This window comes from Carcharhinus amblyrhynchos, chromosome 31 (assembly GCF_965287045.1).
Source record: "Carcharhinus amblyrhynchos chromosome 31, sCarAmb.v2.hapA, whole genome shotgun sequence".
Lineage (NCBI taxonomy): Eukaryota > Metazoa > Chordata > Chondrichthyes > Carcharhiniformes > Carcharhinidae > Carcharhinus > Carcharhinus amblyrhynchos.
Genome location: NC_137354.1, coordinates 6,486,308 through 6,507,580, shown reverse-complemented (window position 1 = coordinate 6,507,580; position 21,273 = coordinate 6,486,308). Strand labels below are relative to the sequence as shown.

General features: G+C 43.9%; 1 protein-coding gene across 1 annotated transcript in view; it reads left to right on the top strand.

The window, feature by feature from the left end:
• Positions 1-21,273, top strand: part of ascc1 (activating signal cointegrator 1 complex subunit 1) — a 55,488-nt gene that overhangs the window by 8,933 nt on the left and 25,282 nt on the right. Inside the window, exons 4-6 of the mRNA XM_080215663.1 lie at positions 3,229-3,326; positions 5,331-5,509; positions 10,283-10,419. Of these exons, the coding sequence (XP_080071789.1) occupies positions 3,229-3,326; positions 5,331-5,509; positions 10,283-10,419 (414 nt within the window). The remainder of the gene's footprint in view (positions 1-3,228; positions 3,327-5,330; positions 5,510-10,282; positions 10,420-21,273) is intronic.

The following is a 21,273-nucleotide window of genomic DNA, read 5'->3' as shown; positions in this document are numbered from 1 at the left end:
ATGATCAAAGTGTTCTTGGCAACAAAATATTAAACTGGCCAACACCAGTTAGAGACAGTTTGTGTTTTCCAGTGTTGCCATTGGGTGGCAGTGTACTACGCAATGTGCAGCTGTAATAAGCGCAGCTTTGAGGTTCACATTCCCTGAGATGTTTCACAGTGTATGTAGGGGTGGGGGGCTGGATAACAGGTGGAGAATAGCTGAAGGGATAAAATATGAAAGGCAAAATTGATTGCATTTATTATTGTCATATGTGTTAACATAAGTGAAAAGTATTGTTTCTTGCGCACTATATAGACAAAGCATACATTCATAGAGTTGGAAAAGAGAGAGTGCAGAACGTAGTGTTACAGTCATAGCTAGGGTGTAGAGAAAGATCAACTCATTGCAAGGTAGGTCCATTCAAAAGTCTGTTAGCAACACAGAAGAAGCTGTTCTTGAGTCGGTTGGCATATGACCTCAGACTTTTGTATCCTTTTCTTGAAGAAGGTGGAAGAGAGAATGTCAAGGGTGCTTGGGGTTCCTTAATTATACTGGCTGCTTTGCTGAGGCAGCGGGAAGTGTAGACAGAGTCAGTGGATGGGAGGCTGGTTTGCGTGACGGATTGGGCTACATTCACGACCTTTTGTAGTTTCTTGCAGTCTTGAGCAGAGCAGGAGCCATACCAAGCTGTGATACGACCAGAAAGGATGCCTTTTATGGTGCATCTGTAAAAGTTGGTGAGAGTCATAGCTGACATGCCAAATTTCCTTAGTCTTCTGAGAAAGTAGAGCCATTGGTGGGCTTTCTTAACTATAGTGTCGGCATGGAGGGACCAGGACAGGTTTTTGGTGATCTGGACACCTAAAAACTTAAAGCTCTCGAACCTTTCTCCTTTGCCTCTGTTGAGATAGACAGGGGCTTGTTCTCTTTTATGCTTCCTGAAGTTGATAACAATCTCCTTTGTTCTGTTGACGTTGAGGGAGAGATTATTGTTGACGCTGTTGTGCTGAATCTTACAATTCACTGGATAGACCACAGTTCAAGTGCTGTGGACAAATTAGGGCACCACACTTAATCAGCAAAGATTTAAGTACAGAGGAGCTTTTCCAGGATGTTACCGGGAATGAGGAAACTCAGAGGTTGGAAAAAAGAAGCACTGTTTTCCTTGGAGCAGGGAAGGTTGAGAAGTGACTGACTTGAGGTTTTTAAAGTGAGGGATTTTGATAGAGCAGGTGGAGGAAAGCAGTTCTTCCTGGCAAATGGGTCAATAACCAAAAATAACTATGTGATGAGGGGGTGGGTGGAGAGGGATTGGACATTTAGGGCAGCACAGTGGTACAGTAGTTAGCACTGCTGTCTCACACTGCCAGGGTTCAATTTTGGCCTTGGGTCACTGTCTGTGTGGAGTTTGCACATTCTCCCCATGTCTGCATGGGTTTCCTCCAGGTGCTCTGGTTTCCTTCCAGAGTTCGAAGATGTGTGGGTTGGATTGATTGACCATGCTAAGTTGATCCTAGTGTCAGGGGGATTAGCAGGGTAAATATGTGGGGTTACAGCAATAAGGCCTGGGTGGGATTGTGGTCTGTGCAGAGTCAATGGTGGCCTCCTGTGCTGTAGGGGTTCTATGAGCAACTTTCAAAGTGACAGCCCAAACACATGGGTGCTCCTTCTAAGAACCAGTACAGGCACCATGGGTCTCCTTTTGTACTGTACATTTCTATGACTCCTTGAGGTGACTAGGTTTAGTGGAGAGGTTTGAAGACAGAGTGACATAACAAAGGGTTTGGGGAGAGAATTCCCAAGGATAAGGATGTGATGATGACTGATGGTGTTCCTTTTAGTGTCAGGGCTTTTTTTATTCGTTCATGGGACGTGGGCATCGATGGCTGGCCGGCGTTTATTGCCCATCCCTGTTTGCCCTTGAGAAGGTGGCGGTGAGCTGCTGCCTTGAATCACTGCTACAATTGAGTGGCTTGCTAGGCCATTTCAGAGGGTAGTTGAGAGTCAACCACATTGGTGTGGCTCTGGAACCGCATGTAGGCCAGACCGGGTAAGGATGGCAGATTTCCTTCCCTAAAGGACATTAGTGAACCAGATAGGTTTTTCCAACAATCAACAATTGTGAAAACGCTGGAACATCTCAGCAGGCCTGGCAGCATCTGTAAGGAGAGAAAAGAGCTGATGTTTCGAGTTCAGATGATCCTTTGTCAAAGCTAACAGGCATAGAAAATAGAAGATATTTACACTGCAGGGTGAGAGAATGAAAGATGAGTCATAGCTACAGAAACCAGGGGGAAAGGCTGCTAATAGCATTCTAAAATAGAATGAAAACAAAGGGGGGCCAAGGTGGGGTAGAGCAAATCATCTGAAGTTGTTGAATTTGATGTTTTCATTCTATTTTATTTATTTTTTACTGTTCTGTACCTTTTATTTCTTTATTGTCTTTCTTCATTTTTCTTCCTCGCCAATTCTTTCCCCGACTTCGTTCCCCTTTCCCTTACCTTTTCTCCCCTTGCTTCCCCTTTTCTACATTCTACCTCTGTCCCATCTTCTCCTTTCATCTCTAGATAAGTACAACTTTTTGCCAGTTAGAAAAATAGTCAGAAACATTTTCCCAGGGTGGAATATTCAGTTACATGGGGCATAGGTTTAAGGTGTGAGGGGCAAAGTTTAAAGGAGATGTACGAGGCAAGTTTTTTTTGGCACAAAAAGAAGGGTGGTGGATGCCTGGGACTCACTTCCGGGAGAGGTACTGGAAGCAGATAAGATAGTGACTTTTAAGGGGCGATTGGGCAAATACATGAATAAGATGGAAACAGAGGAATGTGGTCCCTGGAAGAGTAGGGGTTTTAGTTCAGACAGGTAGCATGATCAGTGCAAGCTTGGAGGGCCTAAAGGCCTGTTTCTGTGCTGTAATTTTCTTGGTTCTTTGGTTCTAATTCTCTTCAGTGGAAGTGATGCGGTTTTATAAAGGAGAGATTTCCTGTACAGAATGTATTAATTAGTCAAGTTTTTAAAGTGAGGTATGTTTGCCTGATAAAAATCTATCAAAAAATGGTTAACATCTGTCACTTGCTGAAAGGCAAATACTTGACATTTGTCCTGTCTGAGGATTTAATGTCTTCAAAATGAGATCTAGCAAAAAACTTCTTGACTGTTTCATTTATTCCAAAAGCAAAGGTGCTATCATCCCCACCGTGAAATATGTTTTGTCCGATTAAAAACATAACTTTTCTTTTTCCACAGACACATAATTGGGAAGAAAGGGGAGACTAAACGGAGACTGGAGACTGAGACACGAACGTCTATAACAATACCCAAACCTGGAATAGAGGGAGAAATCGGTGAGCTTTAGCAGATGCCCAAAGGGAGTGTCTTATTAGTACATGAAATGCTTATTAAGTTGTAAAAGGAGACACACTTCTGTTTTTGTACGCGTTATTAAGCTGTCCGTACCTGCATGCAGCAAGATATTCAGACTTGGACTGATAAGTGACAAGTAGCATTAGCGCCGCCATACAATTTCCAGGAAATGACCACCTCCAACAAGAGAGAGTCTGACCTCCTGTCCTCGACATTCTGCATTGCCACAGTCAAATCTCCCACCTTCAGCATTCCGAAGACCACCATCAACCAGAAATTATTTGAACCAGCTACCTAAACACAAAAGTAGATCAGAGACTGTGTTTTCTGTGAGTCAGGCACCTCCGACAGAACAGCTCATAGAAGTCAGTCATAGACAGCCTACAGTGCAGAAGGAGGCCATTCAGCCCATCGAGTCTGCGGCGACCACAATCCCACTCAGGCCCTATCCCCATAATCCCATATATTTGCCCAGCTAATCCCTGTAATCTACACATCCTGCAACTCTAAGGGACAATTTATCATAGCCAATGCACCTAACCTGGACTGTGGGAGGAAACCGGAGCACTTGGAGGAAACCCACACAGATATGGGGAGAACATGCAAACTCCACACAGAGGCTGGGAAGTGAACCTGGGTCCCTGAAGCTGAGGCGGCAGTGCTAACCACTATGCCAACATGTCACCCAGCTCTGTGACAACTGCAGTGATTCAAGAAGGTGGCTCCCCACCACCATCTCGAGGGCAGTTAGAGATGGGCAGTAAATATCAGCCCTGCCCATGATGTCCATATTCTAGGAATGAATTTTAAAAAGTGCCGCACAAATATTATTTCTGATTCAGAGACAATCTGTGTTGAGATATGGGTGTTAGCCCCACTGTGAAAATAGCGCATCTTGTCTATGAAACCAAAAAAGAAAATGCTGGAAAATCTCAGCAGGTCTGGCAGCATCTGCAAAGAGAGAAAAGAGCTGACATTTCGCATCCAGATGACCCTTTGTCAAAGCATGTTATCTGTGACTGTTTCACCTCTACAGTGTTAATACATTCCCAAAGATTTAAACTCATAGAGGTTTACAGCATGGAAACAGGCCCTTCAGCCCAACCTGTGCATGCCAGCCACGCCTCAGTCTAGGTCCTTCAGGTCAGATGGTCAATCAAGGCCTTGCTTCTGGTGCCTTGAGAGTTTGAAGATCCTGTGGCACTATTCAATTTCTTTCAATGTTGATTTCCGATTCCCCATCCAAACAATACCAAAAAAAACCACCCTGGTCATTGAATGTATTGCCTCAAATGAGATTTTCAATGCAGTGTTTTGAAGGACGTGGAGGCTTTGGAGAGGGTACAGTAAAGATTTACAAGAATGTTGCTTGGTATGGAGGGCATTAGCTATGAGGAGAGGTTGGAGAAACTTGGTTTGTTCTCACTGGAATGATAGAAGTTGAGGGGCGACCTGATAGAAGTCTACAAGATTGAGGAGCGTGGACAGAGTGGATAGTCAAAGCTTTTTCCCCAGGTGGAAGAGTCAGTTACTAGGAGGTGTAGATTTAAGGTGTGAGGGGCAAGGCTTAAAGGAGAGGCAAGTTCTTTTACACCCAGGGTGGTGGGTGCCTGGAACTCGTTGCCAGGCTAGGTAGTGGAAGCAGATACGATGGTGACTTTTAAGGGGCGTCTTGACAAATAAATGAATAGGATGGGAATAGAGGGGTATGGCCCCCAGAAGGGTAAGGGGTTTTAGTTCAGTTGGGCAGCATGGTCGGTGCTGATGAGCCTGTTCTTGTGCTGTAATTGTCCTTTATTCTTTATTCTGCTGTTGGTGTCAAATTAGTCAGTCTGTTGGAAAATGCCCTAATGCAGCCACTGCAGTTGCGACTTAGGCCTGGGATACATGATGTTATGCAGAGGCAGCTCTGTGCTGTAGCTGAGCAGAGACTGATTCATGGTGCTAGAAGGAGAAATTTAATTTCAACTTTTTCTTGTTTCCAGTCATCACTGGGCAGCAGCGAGCAGCTGTCGCGTCAGCACAGACCCGGATCGAGGTGATGTTGGAGAGTTTCCGCAGGAAGCAGCCCTTCACTCATTTCCTGTCCTTTGCTATAAATCACCCCACAATCCAGGAGCAGTTTGTGAAGTTCAAAGAGCAAGTGCTGGATGAGTGCTCCCAGGTACGTCGCTGAGGCTGAGGGGTGGGAAGAAGCATTACAGTACCTCTGCCCAAGGGAGTTGGGTATAGGAAAGGATATGGGCTTGATGAACCAGGCTGATACCTGCAAGAAAGGTGTTCCTGGCAGGCTGCATAGCTATCCTTTTGAGTACCAGCTGGCTGAAGATACTTTAAAAAGAACTGACACTGATATCAGGATTTTCTGCAGTGACTTATAACCAGTGAAGTACTAGTGAAGCAAAAACAGAAATTTGAAATAAAAACAGAAAATATTTTTAAAGTTTATTTATTAGTATCACAAGTAAGGCTTACGTTACTGTGAAATTCCCCTAGCCGCCACATTCCGGCGCCTGTTCAGGTCAATGCACCTAACGAGCACATCTTTCAGACTGTGGGAGGAAACGGGAGCACCCGGAGGAAACCCACGCAGACACGGGGAGAATGTGCAAACTCTATACAGACAATGACCCGAGCCGGGAATCGAACCCGGGTCCCTGGCGCTGTGAAGCAGCTATGCTAACTACGGTGCTGCCGCAATCTCTCATAAGGATTGGCATCCCTATCTGAGAACCTACACATGGTTCAAAGACTCTTGTAATTAGAAAGAAAGCCAGTCGATGAGTGGAGGCATGAATCATACAAGGTGACAATTGCCCTCTGACCTACATAGTTTGGTAAATAGTCTCACACACCAGGCTAAAGTCCAACAGGTTTATTTAGTGGCATGAGCTTTCGGAGCACCACTCCTTCATCAGCTGATTTAGACACAAGGCATGCCTGAGTAGTGGGCTTCGAGGACATGCAAGGCAATTAAATGTCACAGCTGCTTTCCAAACTACATGCGAGCCACACCATGGGCGCTCTGTTAGTGTACCCAATTAACAACTGGCAGTGACACAATTATATCAAAGCTCAATCAAGAAAGATGTGAACATTCAAATACGCAAATTATTACAACTGATCAAAGCTTTTATCGATCCCAAAGAGCAATGTGATTAATTAAGCCAAGGCACTGAACCAATGCAATCCTTCAATTCAGTCAAAAGAGTGTAATCTTTATGAAGCAAGCATTTCAGACTTGGCTACATAGTGTAAAATTGATCTGGACCTGCCCTGAGGCCACTCTATTAGTGTCACCTGAACCAAATTGACAGGAGGCCTGGAGCTTATGTTGTGCAACCAGGAATGATCACAGCCATGTAGCCTGAGGTCCCATTTCATACTTGTGTCAGCATTCTAATTGCAACCTGAAACCCGTACGGATAGGATTGAAGAAAACGGGGGTTCTCTGGAGGAACGAGCAACATCTACAGCAATCCAGGGTCTCTGGACCCTTGGCAGGTCCTTAAGAGGATCCCAGAGGGATCTGGAGTGTTTGACTTGCATCAACCTATTTTGAATTTAGATTTTTCTGATATTTCTGCAGTACGACAGCGGCTTTCCTCTGGGTGGCTAAAACCATCTTTCAGAAATTAAAACAGTAGTGCATTAATATTTCAGAGAGACCATTGCACAGAGCTGTTTGAGTAACATTGATCTAAAGAGGTCATTGCGATCAGGTGGCAATTTAATTGCACTGTATTTACTGAGTGAGGAAGGAGAGCTAGCTTCAGCAATACAGCTGTTTTCCGAGTGGGTTTTCTGCTTTAATTTGCACTCCTGAGGATAGACAAACAGGCTGTCACTTGCGTGCTCTCTTTCTTCCTCTCTTTGTTTCTGTTTCACCTCTTTCCTTCTATCCCTCTGCAAATCTCCCACTGCTCTCTTTTGCTTCTCTTTCTATCCGTGGGTTCTGTCACGTTCTTTCCATCCAAAGCACAAAAATGAGGTAGAGAACCTGGTGAACTGGTGCAACAACAACAATCTCGCCCTCAATGTCAACAAAACGAAGGAGGTTGTCATCGACTTCAGGAAGCATAGTGAACAACATGTCCCTGTCTACATCAATGGGGACGAAGTAGAAAGGGTCGAGAGCGTCAAGTTTTTAGATGACCAGATCACCTACAACCTGTCCTGACCACCCATGCCCCTCCCCCAAACTTTTACAGATGCATCATAGAAAACATTCTTTCTGGTGTATCACAGCTTGGTATGGCTCCTGCTCTGCCAAAGACTGCAAGAAACTACAAAAGGTCGTGAATGTAGCCCAATCCATCACGCAAACCAACCTCCCATCCATTGACTCTATCTACACTTCCCATTTGCCTCAGAAAAACAGCCAGCATAATTAAGGGCCCCACGCACCCTAGACATTCTCTCTTCCACCTTTTTCCATTGGGAAAAAGATATAAAAGTCTGAGGTCACGTACTAATCGACTCAAGAACAGCTTCTTCCCTGCTGCTGTCAGACTTTTGAATGGACCTACCTCGCATTAAGTTGATCTTTCTCTACACCCTAGCTATGACTATAACACTATATTCTGCATCTCTCCTTCTCTATGAATGGTATGCTTTGTATAGCACACATAAAACAATATTTTTCATTGTATACTAATACATATGACAATAATAAAGCAAGAAAAGGTGTGACATTTCCTTACTGGTTCAGACGTTGTGGCCAGACCATAGAGTTAAGCTCGGATTGTTGCAGATAACCATCTGCTCAGAGGCCTGGTGATTGGGTGTGTAACAATGGCAAAATCTCCTGGAGGTTGCTTCACTGCTCTGTTCTATTGCTGTTGCTAAAAACTTTACAACCCATACCCCACGTCTCATTCTGTTCATCTTGTACTGCTGATAAGCAACACAGTGGTTGGACAAATAGCATGATAGAAATGCTTCTAATACTCCTAACACAATTGTCATTGACTAGACATTTTTAGTCAATTAATTAATTACTTCACAATTCCTCCATCCCAACCTCTCAAAGCCCATTAACGACCAGTATTAACACTGCACGTTGATGAAGAACTCTATGTTAATGTTATGTTAATTGTATTATTATTAAGGGTAGGGATAAACAAGTGGAGGGCATAGAGTGATGAAGTATCTTGAGCACAATTAAAGGAAGACTGCAGACCATGGCGTTCTGTCCTGATGGTGGCGAGGGGGAGGCCTCAGTGGATGGCTCTCAATGTGTTAGCCCCCTTTTCCATTGGGGATTTGACTTGGAAGATGTTGCATACAGTGGTCCCTTGCAACAAAAGGTTACAGATTCCTGGGCCACTTGTCTTTTCTGCTGCCTTGAGGAGTCCATGTTTCAATTCCAAGATGGCGTTGGAGCGAGGCGACTTCTTGCAAACTGTGCCCAGCATATCTTCTAATTCTATCTTTTACTCTTGTTCTATGCTTCTGAAACTTCATTCTAACTCTTACACGACTGTAACACTACATTCTGCACTCTGTTTCCTGCTCTATGAATGGTATCTTTTTCTCTGTATAGCGCTCAAGAAACAATACTTTTCACTGTATGTTAATACATGTGACAATAATAAATCAAATCAAAAATCGTTCCACATTTACATAGGTTTTGCGAGGCTGCGGTTCCTTTTTGCTTATTTGAGGGCCTGCACCCAGCTTTCAGGCTACACTTTCGCTCCCAGCTACCTGGTGCAGAGAGCAGGGCGGGGTATGGGGCAGGATAGAGGTCCTTCAAGTAAGTCTGCTGCTGGATCATTAATAGATCCAGGCAACGGGCAGTTGAGAGGGTTGTTTGACCCGACTATCCATTGTTCCCACAGTCACGTTTGCATCCAGACATCCCTGGGGACGGACCACTCAATGTCCATCAGTATGCTTGAAGCCCAGTGGACACTGTAGGGGCTGGAGCGCACCATCAACCCAGGAGTGTTTGTTAAGATTACTTTGTAACTGTTTTCATTGCAGTGCTCCTTTAAGGGGCTGTTTGTTTGAGTGTGTGTTTATTTGTTTTAATTGATTCTTTTCGGATGTATGAAATGAGGGACCGCAAGACCTGAGTGTATTACTGGATACGAGGCAGACAGAAAGTAGTGTTGCATTCCAAAAATAAAAGCTATCAAGAAAAGGAATTGCGTCTAGTTTCATACTTCACCATCTGGCTAAGGATCCAGTTCTCAGTTGGAACTCAATTAGGTCAACCCATCAGTTCCACAATGCAGTTAGTAATTTGTACCTAGGAGCTTCCTAAAGAGAGAGACTTGCATTTATATAGCGTCTTTCTGACATGCCAAAGCATTTTACAGCAAATAATGTACTTCTGAAGAATAGTCATTGTTATAATGTTAGAAAGGGGTGCGATTACAGCAAACATTCCAGATAATACAGTAATAATTACACTTCAATGAATCCTGCCATTTGTTGCATCTTCTGAAATGTTGATCAGCTTTCTGGTGTGTAATACTCACTACTATTGGGTGGTACAGCAGTACAATGATTAGCATTGCTGCCTCTCAGCACCAGGATCCCAGGTTCGATTCCTGGCTTGGGAGTTTGTATGGAGTCTGCATGCTCTCTCCCTGCCTGCGTGGGTTTCCTCCAGGTGCTCCAGTTTCCTCCCACAGTCCTAAGATGTGCAGGTTAGGTGGATCGGCCATGCTAAATTGCCCCTTTGTGTCTAAAGATGTATAAGTTAGGGTGATTAGCCATGATAAATATGTGTGGTTACAGGGACAGTGCCTGGGTAAGATACCCTGTTGGAGAGTTAGTGCAGTCTCGATGGGCAGAATGGTCTCCTTCTGCATTGTAAGGATTTCTATGACTACTCCCCATGCCTCCTTGCTAATTTGCCGCGTCGTCCAGAGGATGGAACAATGTGCAAATTCAGCTTTTTTGCTAAAGTAAATTCCTCTTCCAGGACCGTGGGATTGACAGCAGTATTTTCCAGAACCCAGCAAAGCTCCATCTGACGATCGGAACACTCGCCCTGCTTAATGAGCAAGAGATCACCAAAGCCTGTGAGCTGCTGCAGAAATGCAAGGAGGATTTCGTCAGGTGAGTAAAGCCCCAGTCAGTTTCAGCAAGCTTCTGTCACGCTTCCATCTGAATGGTGTTCCTCAGCTTGCTGCTGTGTTCCAACAGAGATTGACCACCTGGGGTTAGTTGGGAAGACAGTATACAGTGAGAGGAATGGTTTGAAAGCTGCAAAACATTATTTGCACATATTTATTTGGAGGAGGAGAAATCATTCACTATGTCATAGAATCTATAGTGGAGAACGAGGCCATTTGGCCCATTGAGCCTGCACTGGCAACAATCCCACTTACCCCTATCCCCGTAACCTCATATAGTTATCCTTCTAATCCCCCTGACAGTAAGGGGCAATTTAGCCTGGCCAATCCACCTAACCCGCACATCTTTAGATTATGGGAGGAAACTGGAACACTGGTGGAAGGTCTCATGTGAGAACGTGCAGTTTCCACACAGACAGTGGCCCAAGCCAGGAATTGAACCCAGATCCCTGTCACTGTGAGGCATAGAATGCCTACAGTACCATTTGGCCCATCAAGTCTGTCCTGACAACAATCCCATCCAGGCCCTAATTCCCATAACTCCACATATTTACTCTACTAATTCCCCCTGACATGAAGGGCCAACTTAGCGTGGTCAATCAACCTAACCCATGTATCTTTGGACTGTGGGAGGAAACTGGAGCACCTGGAGGAAACCCACACAGACATGGGGAGAAAGTGTAAACTGCACACAGTCATCCGACGCTGGAATTGAACCTGGATTCCTGGTGCTGTAAGGCATCAGTGCTAACCACCGTGCCACCCCAGGGTCAACTTGCAAAGATGTCTTAGGTAGCTGTCCGACTGTTGTCTTCACTCCCCTTCTCTGCTCCAACTGCCAAGGCAAGAAAGGTTTAAATAAGTATTCAAAAGCACAGGTGTAAGTTTCTGAAAATCTGGATGTGGAGTTGCCGGCATTGGACTGGGATAGGCACAGTAAGTAGTCTTACAATACCAGGTTAAAGTCCAACAGGTTTATTTGGTAGCACGAGCTTTCAGAGCGCTGCATCTTCATAGGGTGAGTGCAGAACTTGTTTCACAAACAGGGCATATACAGACACAAACTCAATTACAAGGTAATGGTTGGAATATGAGTCTTAACAGATAATCAAGTCTTTAAAAGCACAGACAATGCGAGTGGAGAGAGGGTTAAGCACAGGTTAAAGAGTGTTAATTGTCTTAACTCCTATATGTGCCTATATATAATCCTGTTTGTGAATCAAATCCTGCACTCACCTGATGAAGGAACAGCGTGCCGAAAACTCGTGCCAAATAAATCTGTTGACTAACTGGTGTTGTGAGACTACTTACTGTTTCTGAAAATATTTCAATCTGCGTCTCATTCCTTCAGCAAAGTAACTCAAGGATCCTTACCAATGTCAGTCTGAGCTTCAGCACTGCTCATCCATTCAGAGTCCCTGCTTTAAGCACACAAGCAGCATTTCACAGATGGTCTTGTAGAGTCACAATTATTGAGACGGAGGACCCTCCATGTCTGCCTGTCACAAGTGGCCTGATCTAGTTGCCACTAGATGTCATTAAATACTCAATTAAAGCTCTGCACCACTCCACCCTGTAACTTCAGAGATTCCCTTTTCCCTTCCATCTAGATTGGCTCAGCTTGATGAGGGTGGCAGAGTCACAGTACGACTATCGGGACTAAGATGTGTGGTGACAAGTAAATGTGCAAGTTCCCTTGAAAACGATGGGATAATGTTAAACCATTCAAGACAGAAAATGCTGGAAAATCTCAGCAGATCTGGCAGCATCTGTAAGGAGAGAAAAGAGCTGATGTTTTGAGTCCAGATGACCCTTTGTCAAAGTCAGACTTGAAACGTCAGCCCTTCTGTCTCCTTACAGATGCTGCCAGACCTGCTGAGATTTTCCAGCATTTTCTCTTTTGGCTTCAGATTCCAACCTCTGCAGTAAGTTGCTTTTAAACAATTCAGGGCCATGTTATCCACATTCCTGTATGCTATAACGAAGTCATTACAGGGAGTGCACAAAGGTTGGCTTTATATCAATGGTTTTTAAACTCTTCTTTTTGTGGAACTACCTGAAAATATCAGGGACGACAGTGGTTAGCACTGCTGCCTCACAGCACCGGGGACCCAGGTTCAATTTCCGGCTTGGGTCACTGTCTGTGCAGACTCCGCACGTTCTCCCTGTGTCTGCGTGGTTTTTCTCTGGGTGCTCCGGTTTCCTCCCACGCTCTGGAAGACATGCTGGTTAGGTGCTTTGGCCATGCTAAATTCTCCCTCAGTGTACCCAAACAGGCATCAGAGTGAGGTGACTAGGGGATTTTCACAGTAACTTCATTGCAATGTTAATGTAAGCCTACTTGTAACACTAATAAATAAACTTTAGAGACTTTAAACTTCACAAAAAAAATTAATACTGTCCCAGATACCTAGTGCATGTATGAAGGTGCTTGCAGGAACTTGGAGTACATCAGTGCGCTGGGACACTCAGTGATGCATAATGTTGTTACAGCCACAGAGATTGATTTCCCCTTTAAAGCAGGCATGATTGCACCAGGGCTGACCTAAGCCAAGAACAAATCGGGCCTTTGTTTTAGTGAGAAAGAATGACTGATTATTTAACAAAGAAGGTTTGTGCATACAGTACGGATGAGCTGCTAGCTGGCTTCACTCGTGACAGGTTTTACAGAATCTTGGTTTGCATACCTCCATTAATCCTCTTGAGAGGAGAGCTTTACAGATTCCCGGGTGCTAATGTAACACAAAACAAATTGTTAACGCAACTTGGGGAAATTGCTTTGTAAAAAAATCATGCATTTTAGGTAATTGCAGACATAAGAAATGAAAATCAGGAGATTGGTTAGCATCTGAAAAGAGAAAATTTTAGCCTGTCTTTCCATTTCTCAGATGCTGCCAGGCTTGCTGCATATTTTATATTTTTAGATTTCCAACAGTCGCTAGTTGTTTTAAATCTGGATGGATTATTTACCTCTGCCCATCCCACCCTGTCCACAAAACCTTAAATATGTAGAGAGACAAAGTATTGAGGAAGCAAGAGGGCTGCAGAAGGGGCTAGGTGGGATTGCTGCCGGTGCAGGCTCGATGGGCCAAATGGCCGCCTTCTGCAATATAGATTGTGATTCTGTGACCTAGCGAATGATTTCTCCTCCTCCAAATGCATACATGCAAATAATCTTTTGCAGCTTTCAAACCATTCCTCTCACTGAATACTGGCTTCACAAATAACCCCCAGGTGGTAAATCTCTGTTGGAACACCATTTGAGGAGCAAGTTGAGGACACCATTCAAATGGAAGAGTGGGCAAACAAATGGCAGATGGAATACAATGTGGAAAATTGTGAGGTTATGCACTTTGGAGGGAGGAATGGAGGCAGAGACTATTTTCTAAATGGAAAAATGCTTAGGAAATTAGAAACACAAAGGGACTTGGGAATCCTTGTTCAAGATTCTCTTAAGGTTAACGTGCAGGTTCACTCTGCTGTTCGGAAAGGCAAATGCAATGTTAGCATTCATGTCGAGAGGGCTAGAATACAAGAGCAGTGATATATTTCTGAGACTGTATAAGGCTCTGGGCAGACCCCATTTGGAGTAGTGAGAGCAGTTTTGGGCCCCATATTTAATGAAAAGCTTATGGTATGAGGAACAGTTGAGGACTCTGGGTCTGTACTGGTTGGAGTTTAGAAAGATTGGGGGGGATCTTATTGAGACTTACAGGATGCTGAGAGGCCTGGATAGAGTGGAAGTGGAGAGGATGTTTCCACTCGTAGGGAAAATCTAGAACCAGAGGGCACAACCTCAGGCTAAAGGGACGATCCTTTAAAACAGATGAGGGGGAATTTCTTCAGCCAGAGAGTGATGAATCTATGGAACTCTTTGCCACAGATGGCTGTGGAGGCCAGCTCATTGAGTGTCTTTAAGGCAGAGATAGATAGGTTCTTGATTAATAAGGGCATCAGGGGTTATGGGGAAAGGTAGGAGAATGGGGCTAAGAAAAATATCAGCCATGATTGAATGGCAGAGCAGACTCGATGGCCTGAGTGATGTAGTTCTGCTTCTATGTCTTATGCAGGGAGCTGTGTGGTTTGGGGATGGTGGAGGAGATTATCAGAGGGTGAGGCTTGAGTTGTATAGCCAGCTAAGGTGTTGGCAGGGGATAGGTGAACTGCTTCTTTGTCCGGGCTGACAGAGGTTGGATCGTCTGTATTTTGCTTGAGGAGGGTCAGGAAGAGAAGAGAAATCTACAGGTGCAGGAATATAAATATGTCCAATTTTCCTGTTGTGTTTAGTTCTTTAAGAGCTTTGGAGGAACATGCCCTACATTCATCCTCGTGTTTCTGTTGCATATTCACTACTCTGTTGTGTGAACGGTAATAAAGCAACAAAGCCTGCTGAGAGTCACCAGAGGACATGAATATAAATGAGTGCCAATGTATTCAGTCTCCTGCTTGAGTAAACAGTTTTAAATAGTTTCTTTCCAAGGCCATTTAAAGATTGGAACAGTATCTCTCAGGAGATGATGATGCACTCTTGGATTGATGTTTGTTAGGCAAGCATCGTGCGGTTTACATGATGAGCGCTAACGAGAAGTGAAGTAATTAATGTTAACCGTGCAGTAGGTTAAGCACAGTTTTACCCATTTCTCATACATTTGTCTCGAGGAACAGCTTCGCAACATTTTAAGACAATTACTTTCAATCCAATTAAATCTCACCTTTAGTCTTTCTCTATCATAGAATCACTACAGTGCAGAAGGAGGCCATTCTGCCCACTGAGTCTGCACTGACTCTCAGACGAAGTATCACACCCAGGCCCTATTCCCATAACCAAACATATTTGCCACACTAATCCCCTTAATCTACATATCTTGGGACGGGCAATTTAGTATGACCAATCCACCTAACCTGCACACCTTTGGACTGTGGGAGGAAACCAGAGCACTCAAAGAAAACCCCACACAGACACAGGGTGAATGTGCAAACTCCACAGTCACCATAGGCTGGACTTGAACTTGGATGCTAACCACTGTACCACCCACATCACTTCTTTAGTGTCTTCAGGTATTTTAAATAAAAGTATTTCAATTGCCTGAGTTTCCTGCTTTCCCTCGTGCTTCGCTTTTTAATTTCAATTGTCATTTGGTGGCATTTTCACCTCCAGGTCAGTAGATTGCAGATTCAATCCCACTCCAGACTTGGAACATGTAGTCTAGGCTAACAGATGAGTGCAGTGGTAAGGGAGTGCTGAACTGTCAAAGGTGCTGTACTTCAGATGCATTGTTAAACGGGTTCTGCATAAAAAGAAACCTTTGGGTGGCACAGTGGTTAGTACAGCTGCCTCATAACGCCAAGGACTCAGGTTCAATTCCAGTCTTAGGTGCAGTTTGCACATTCTCCCAATGTCTGAACGAAGAACAAAGAAAATTACAGCATAGGAACAGGCCCTTTGGCCCTCCAAGCCTGCGCCGACCATGTTGCCCCACTGAACTAAAACCCCCTACCCTTCCGGGGACCATATCCTTTTATTCCCATCCTATTCATGTCTGCGTGGGTTTCCTCCTGGTGCTCTGGTTTCCTCCCACAGTCCCAGATGTGCAAGTTAGTTGGATTGGCCATGCCAAATTGCCCCTTAGTGTTGGAGGGTCTGGCAGGGTAAATACACGGGGTCATGGTGATAGGGCCTGAGTGGAATAGTTGCCGGTGCAAACTTGATGGACCAAATAGCTGCCTCCTGTAGGGATTCTGTGATTGGAGCCAATGTAGTGTTCAGCAGTGCTTTAGGTAGGGAGCAGAGAGCAGTGCCTCAAAGGTGGAAGGGAGGTGCACAAGAGGAATGGAGCAGCCAGAACTAGCAATGACAGAGGAGTTAAGGAGGAAGAGTGCATCATGCCCGCAGTCTTTGATAATTGGAGCGTTTCAAACCTGGGATAGTCAGAATGAAGTTGGAAAATATCATACTGACCCAGGACAGGTTATCTTAAATGTTGAATGGCAAACGGAGGATTCAAATATGGTGAGTGAGACCACAGGATTATCCTGAGGGGGGCTGAAGGCTACAAGTTTAGAAATGCACAGAGCTGTTCCAAATTCAGTGAACTTTCAATCCAAATGGTACGTCAGCACATCTCATAGATTGAGTCGCAGCCTTTAAATTCCTTTGCAGCACATTTTATTTTGTGCAACGCTTTTGCTTATTTTTGTAAAGGACAATGTCGCTGAACAATGCAATCTATTCTGTCTGGGGTGTGGTCTGTGTGTCAGCGTTTCTGTATCAGCCCAAAATCTATTCAAGCTTTCTGCAGGGGGAGTCCTGCAGAAAGCTTCAATCCTGTTTCTTCTGCCTGTGCAGCTCTTTCCCTGTTGGTGGCATCGACTGAACATCCATCGATTGTAAGCAGATGTAGGTTTACTCATAACTAAAGAGAAATCTAATGTTTGTACAACATCTTTTATAACATTGGTACACTCCAAAGCGCCCACAGCCGATCTGACATTGAGCAAATGCAGTGTTAGCACTCAGAGTCATAGAGGTTTACAGCATGGAATCAGGCCCTTCGGCCCATCTTGTCCATGCCGCCCCCTTTTGTTTTTAAAACCCCTAAGCTAATCCCAGTTGCCTCCACTTGGCCCATATCCCTCTATACCCATCACACCCATGTAACTATCTAAATGCTTACCACTCTGTGGAAAAAATTGCCTCTCTGGACACTTACGTGTCTCTCTCCTCACCTTAAACCTATGCCATCTAGTTTTAGACGCCCCTACCTTTGGGAAAAGATATTGACTATCCAGCTGATCTGTGCCCCTCATTATTTTGTAGACCTCTATAAGATCACCCCTCAGCCTCTTATGCTCCAGAGGAAAAAATATCTGTCTATCCAGCCTCTCCTTATAACTCAATCCATCAAGTCCTGGCAACATCCTAGTAAATCTTTTCTGCACTCTTTCTAGTTTAATAATATCCTTTCTATAATAGGGTGACCAGAATTGCACATAGAATTCCAAGTGTAGCCTTACCACTTCCTTGTAAAACTTCACCAAGACATCCCAACTCCTATATTCAATGTTCTGACCGATGAAATCAAGCATGCCAAATGTCTTCTTCACCACTCTGTCCACCTGTGACTCCACTTTCAAGGAATCATGTACCCCTAGATCTCTTTGTTCTGTAACTCGCCCCAACACCCTACCATTAACTGAATAAGTCCTGCCCTGGTTCAATCTACCAAAATGCATCACCTTGCATTTGTCTGAATTAAACTCCATCTGCCATTCGTCAGCCCACTGGCCCAATTGTTCATGATCCTGTTGCAATTGGAAATAACTTTCTCCACCAATCTTGATGTCATTGCAAACTTACTATCCATGCCTCCTATATTCTCATCCAACTCATTAATATGAATGACAAATAACGGTGGACCCAGCACTGATCCCTGAGGCACACCGCTGGTCACAGGCCTCCAGTTTGCAAAACAATGCTCTATAACCACCCTCTGGCTTCTGTCAAGAAGCCAATTTTGTATCCATTTAGATACCTCACTGTGGGTCCCATGAGATTTAATTCATGTCGTGAGGTCTAGAATAACAAGAACAGGGATGTACTTCTGAGGCTGCAAAAGGCTCTGGTCAGACCCCATTTGGAGTATTGTGAGCAGTTTTTGGGCCCTGTATCTAAGGAAGAACGTGCTCGCCTTGGAAAGGATCCAGAGGAGGTTCACAAGAATGATCCCTGGAATGAAGAGCTTGTTGTATGGGGAATGGTTGAGAATTCTTGAGTCTGTACTCAGAGTTTAGAAAGATGAGGGGGGATCTTATTGAAACTTATAGGATACTGCAAGGCCTGGATAGAATGGACTAGTAGGAAAAACTAGAACCAGAGAGCACAACCTCAGGCTAAAGGGACCATCCTTTAAAACAGATGAGGAGGAATTTCTTCACCCAGGGAATGGTGAATCTGTGGAACTCTTTGCTGCAGAGGGCTGTGGAGGCCAGGTCATTGAATGTCTTTAAGGCAGAAATAGATAGGTTCTTGATTAATCAGGGGTATTGGGGATGAGAAAAATATCAGCCATGATTGAATGGCGGAGCAGACTCGATGGGCCGAGTGGTCTAATTTTGTTCCTATGCTTTATGATCTTGGAAGGGCAGAGACTCCACCTCCACCAGCACCACATCTTAAAAAGGCTTCAGAATAGAAATCCTTTAGGGTTTCAACACCAGTGGCTTAATCTATATGGACACACCTTGAAGATCTTTATGGTGATCCCACTGAGTATAAGCACCAGACATTAACCAACTGAGCATACATATCAGGCCAATCTTTCAAGGGGAATTAGATAAGCGTACGAACAGCAAGAATATAAAAAGGTTATGGAGAAAAGACAAGAAGACATAATCAGAATAGACAAAGCCTTTGAAGATCTATCGCCAGCTTTGTTGTAAGACAGATAGCTAGCTACCTTTGTGTTGTAAATTCTGTGATCCATAATAACACGTACAAGAAAATGTTTCAAAGATGTGCATGTCTTTTGTACTTGCCATTGACTGCAATCCTTTTGAGTGGCTGTATATGCATTGCAGAGAGTGAACTGAACTGCAGTAAGCATGTTTTCAACTGTAAAGGAAAGATGCTGAGAAAGAGTAGATAGCACCCGAGTAGAGGTGAAGATAAACATGTATTAACATGACTTTGATTTGATTTATTATTGTCACACGTATTAGTGAAAAGTATTGTTTCTTGTGTGCTATACAGACAAAGCATACCATTTATAGAGAAGGAAAGGAGAAGGTGCAGAATGTAGTGTTACAGTCATAGCGAGGGTGTAGAGAAAGATCAACTTAACGCGAGATAGGTCCTTTCAAAAATCTGATGGCAGCAGGGAGTAAACTGTCCTTTAAGTTGGTTGGTACGTGAGTTCAGACTTTTGTATCTTTTTCCCAATGGAAGAAGGTGGAAGAGCGAATGTCTGGGGTGCGTGGAGTCTTTACTTATGCCGGCTGCTTTTGAGGCAACAGGAAGTAATGGATAGGAGGCTTGTTTGCATGATGGATCAGGCTACATTCACAACCTTTTGTAGTTTCTTGTGGTCTTGGGCAGAGCAGGAGCCCATACCAAGCTGTGATACAACCAGAAAGAATGGCACCTTTCATTATCTCAGGATGTTCCCTGAGATAATGAAACATTGCAACAGTGATATAATCACTGTTGCAATGTAGAAAATGTAGTGGCCAATTTGCACATAGCAAGCTCCCATTAAACAGCAATTTGATAATGACCTAATTGTCTGTCCTTTAGTGATAAAAGCAAATTACCAGAGGTGCTGGAATCTGAAACAAAAGCAGAAAATACTGGAAAATCATAGCAGGTCTGACAGCATCTCTGGAGAGAGAGTAGAGCCAACGTTTCGAGTCTGGATGGTTCTGATGTCAGAGTCATCAAAATGTTGGCTCTATTCTGTCCCCACAGACACTGTCAGACCTGCTGAGATTTCCTAGCATTTTATATTTACATTTTTTAGTGGAGTTCGTTGAGCAATAAATATTGCCCAGGACATACGAGTGGCACATTGACAAAGTGCTGCCTCACAGCATCAGGGACCTGGGTATGATTCCTGGTTTGAGTGAATGTCTGTGTGGAGTTTGCACATTCTCCCCATGTCCACGTGGGTTTCCTCCGGGTGCTTTGGTTTCCTCCCACAGTCAGAAAGATGTGCTGGTTAGATGCCATGCTAAATTCTCCCTCAGTGTATCCGAACAGGAGTGTAGCGACTAGGGGATTTTTGTAGTAACTTCACTGCAGTGTTAACGTAAGCCTAATATTGTCAATAAATAAACTTTTAAACAGTCCAAAAATGTGCAGGTTGGATGGATTGGCCATGCTAAATTTCCGCTTAGTGTCCAAAGATGCGTAGGTAAGTGAATTAGTAAATTGCAGCTTTACAGGGATTGTGGGGGGTGGGGGTGCCTAGTTAAAATGCTCTTCCAGAGAGTTGGTGCAGATTCAATGGGCCGAATGGCCTCCTTCTGCACTATAGGGATTGCATGGTTCTATAATATCAGGAAGTACTCCCCCTGCTTTTCTTCAAATATCACTATTGGAACTTTAAGCCCCTCTTAAGAGGGCAGATTGGGCCTCGATTTAATATCTCATCTGAAACATGACACCTCCAGCAACGCAGCACCCTCTTCCTACTGCACTGGAGTGTCAGCCTGGATTGTGTGCTCACATCTATTGAACCCACAGCTTTTTAACTCTGAAGGTGATACCATTGTCCAAGATTGGCACTTAAGACAAAAGTTGAAGGAGTGAACCTTAAAAGTCATTAATCATATAACATGGCATTGGTTAAGGTGAGGGTGGGGGAAGAGAACTTTGAATACTATTCCAATGTTAATCAGTAGAAGATGAAAACTTAAATTACTGTAAAGGAAATTAAAATGGGTATTATAAAATATTCAATAGTAGATAATTGAGTTGATCTACCAGGTAAGACAATGAAGTCAAAGACATTGAAGGACAAATTACCTTTTCCCATTTGAATCAAGGACCCCACACACCCTGGATGTTCTCTCTCCCACCTTCTGCTGTTGGGAAAAGAAACAAAAGTCTGGGTTCACATACTAACTAACTCAAGAACAGCTCCTTCCTGCTGCTGTCAGATTTTTCAGTGCACCTACCTCACATTAGGTTGATCTTTCTCTACATCCTAGCTATGACTGTAACACTACATTCTGCACTCTCCTCAGTTCCTTCTCTATGAAAGGTATACTCTGTCTATATAGCGCATGAAACAATACTTTTCACTGTATACTAATAGATGTGACAATAAATCAAATCAAA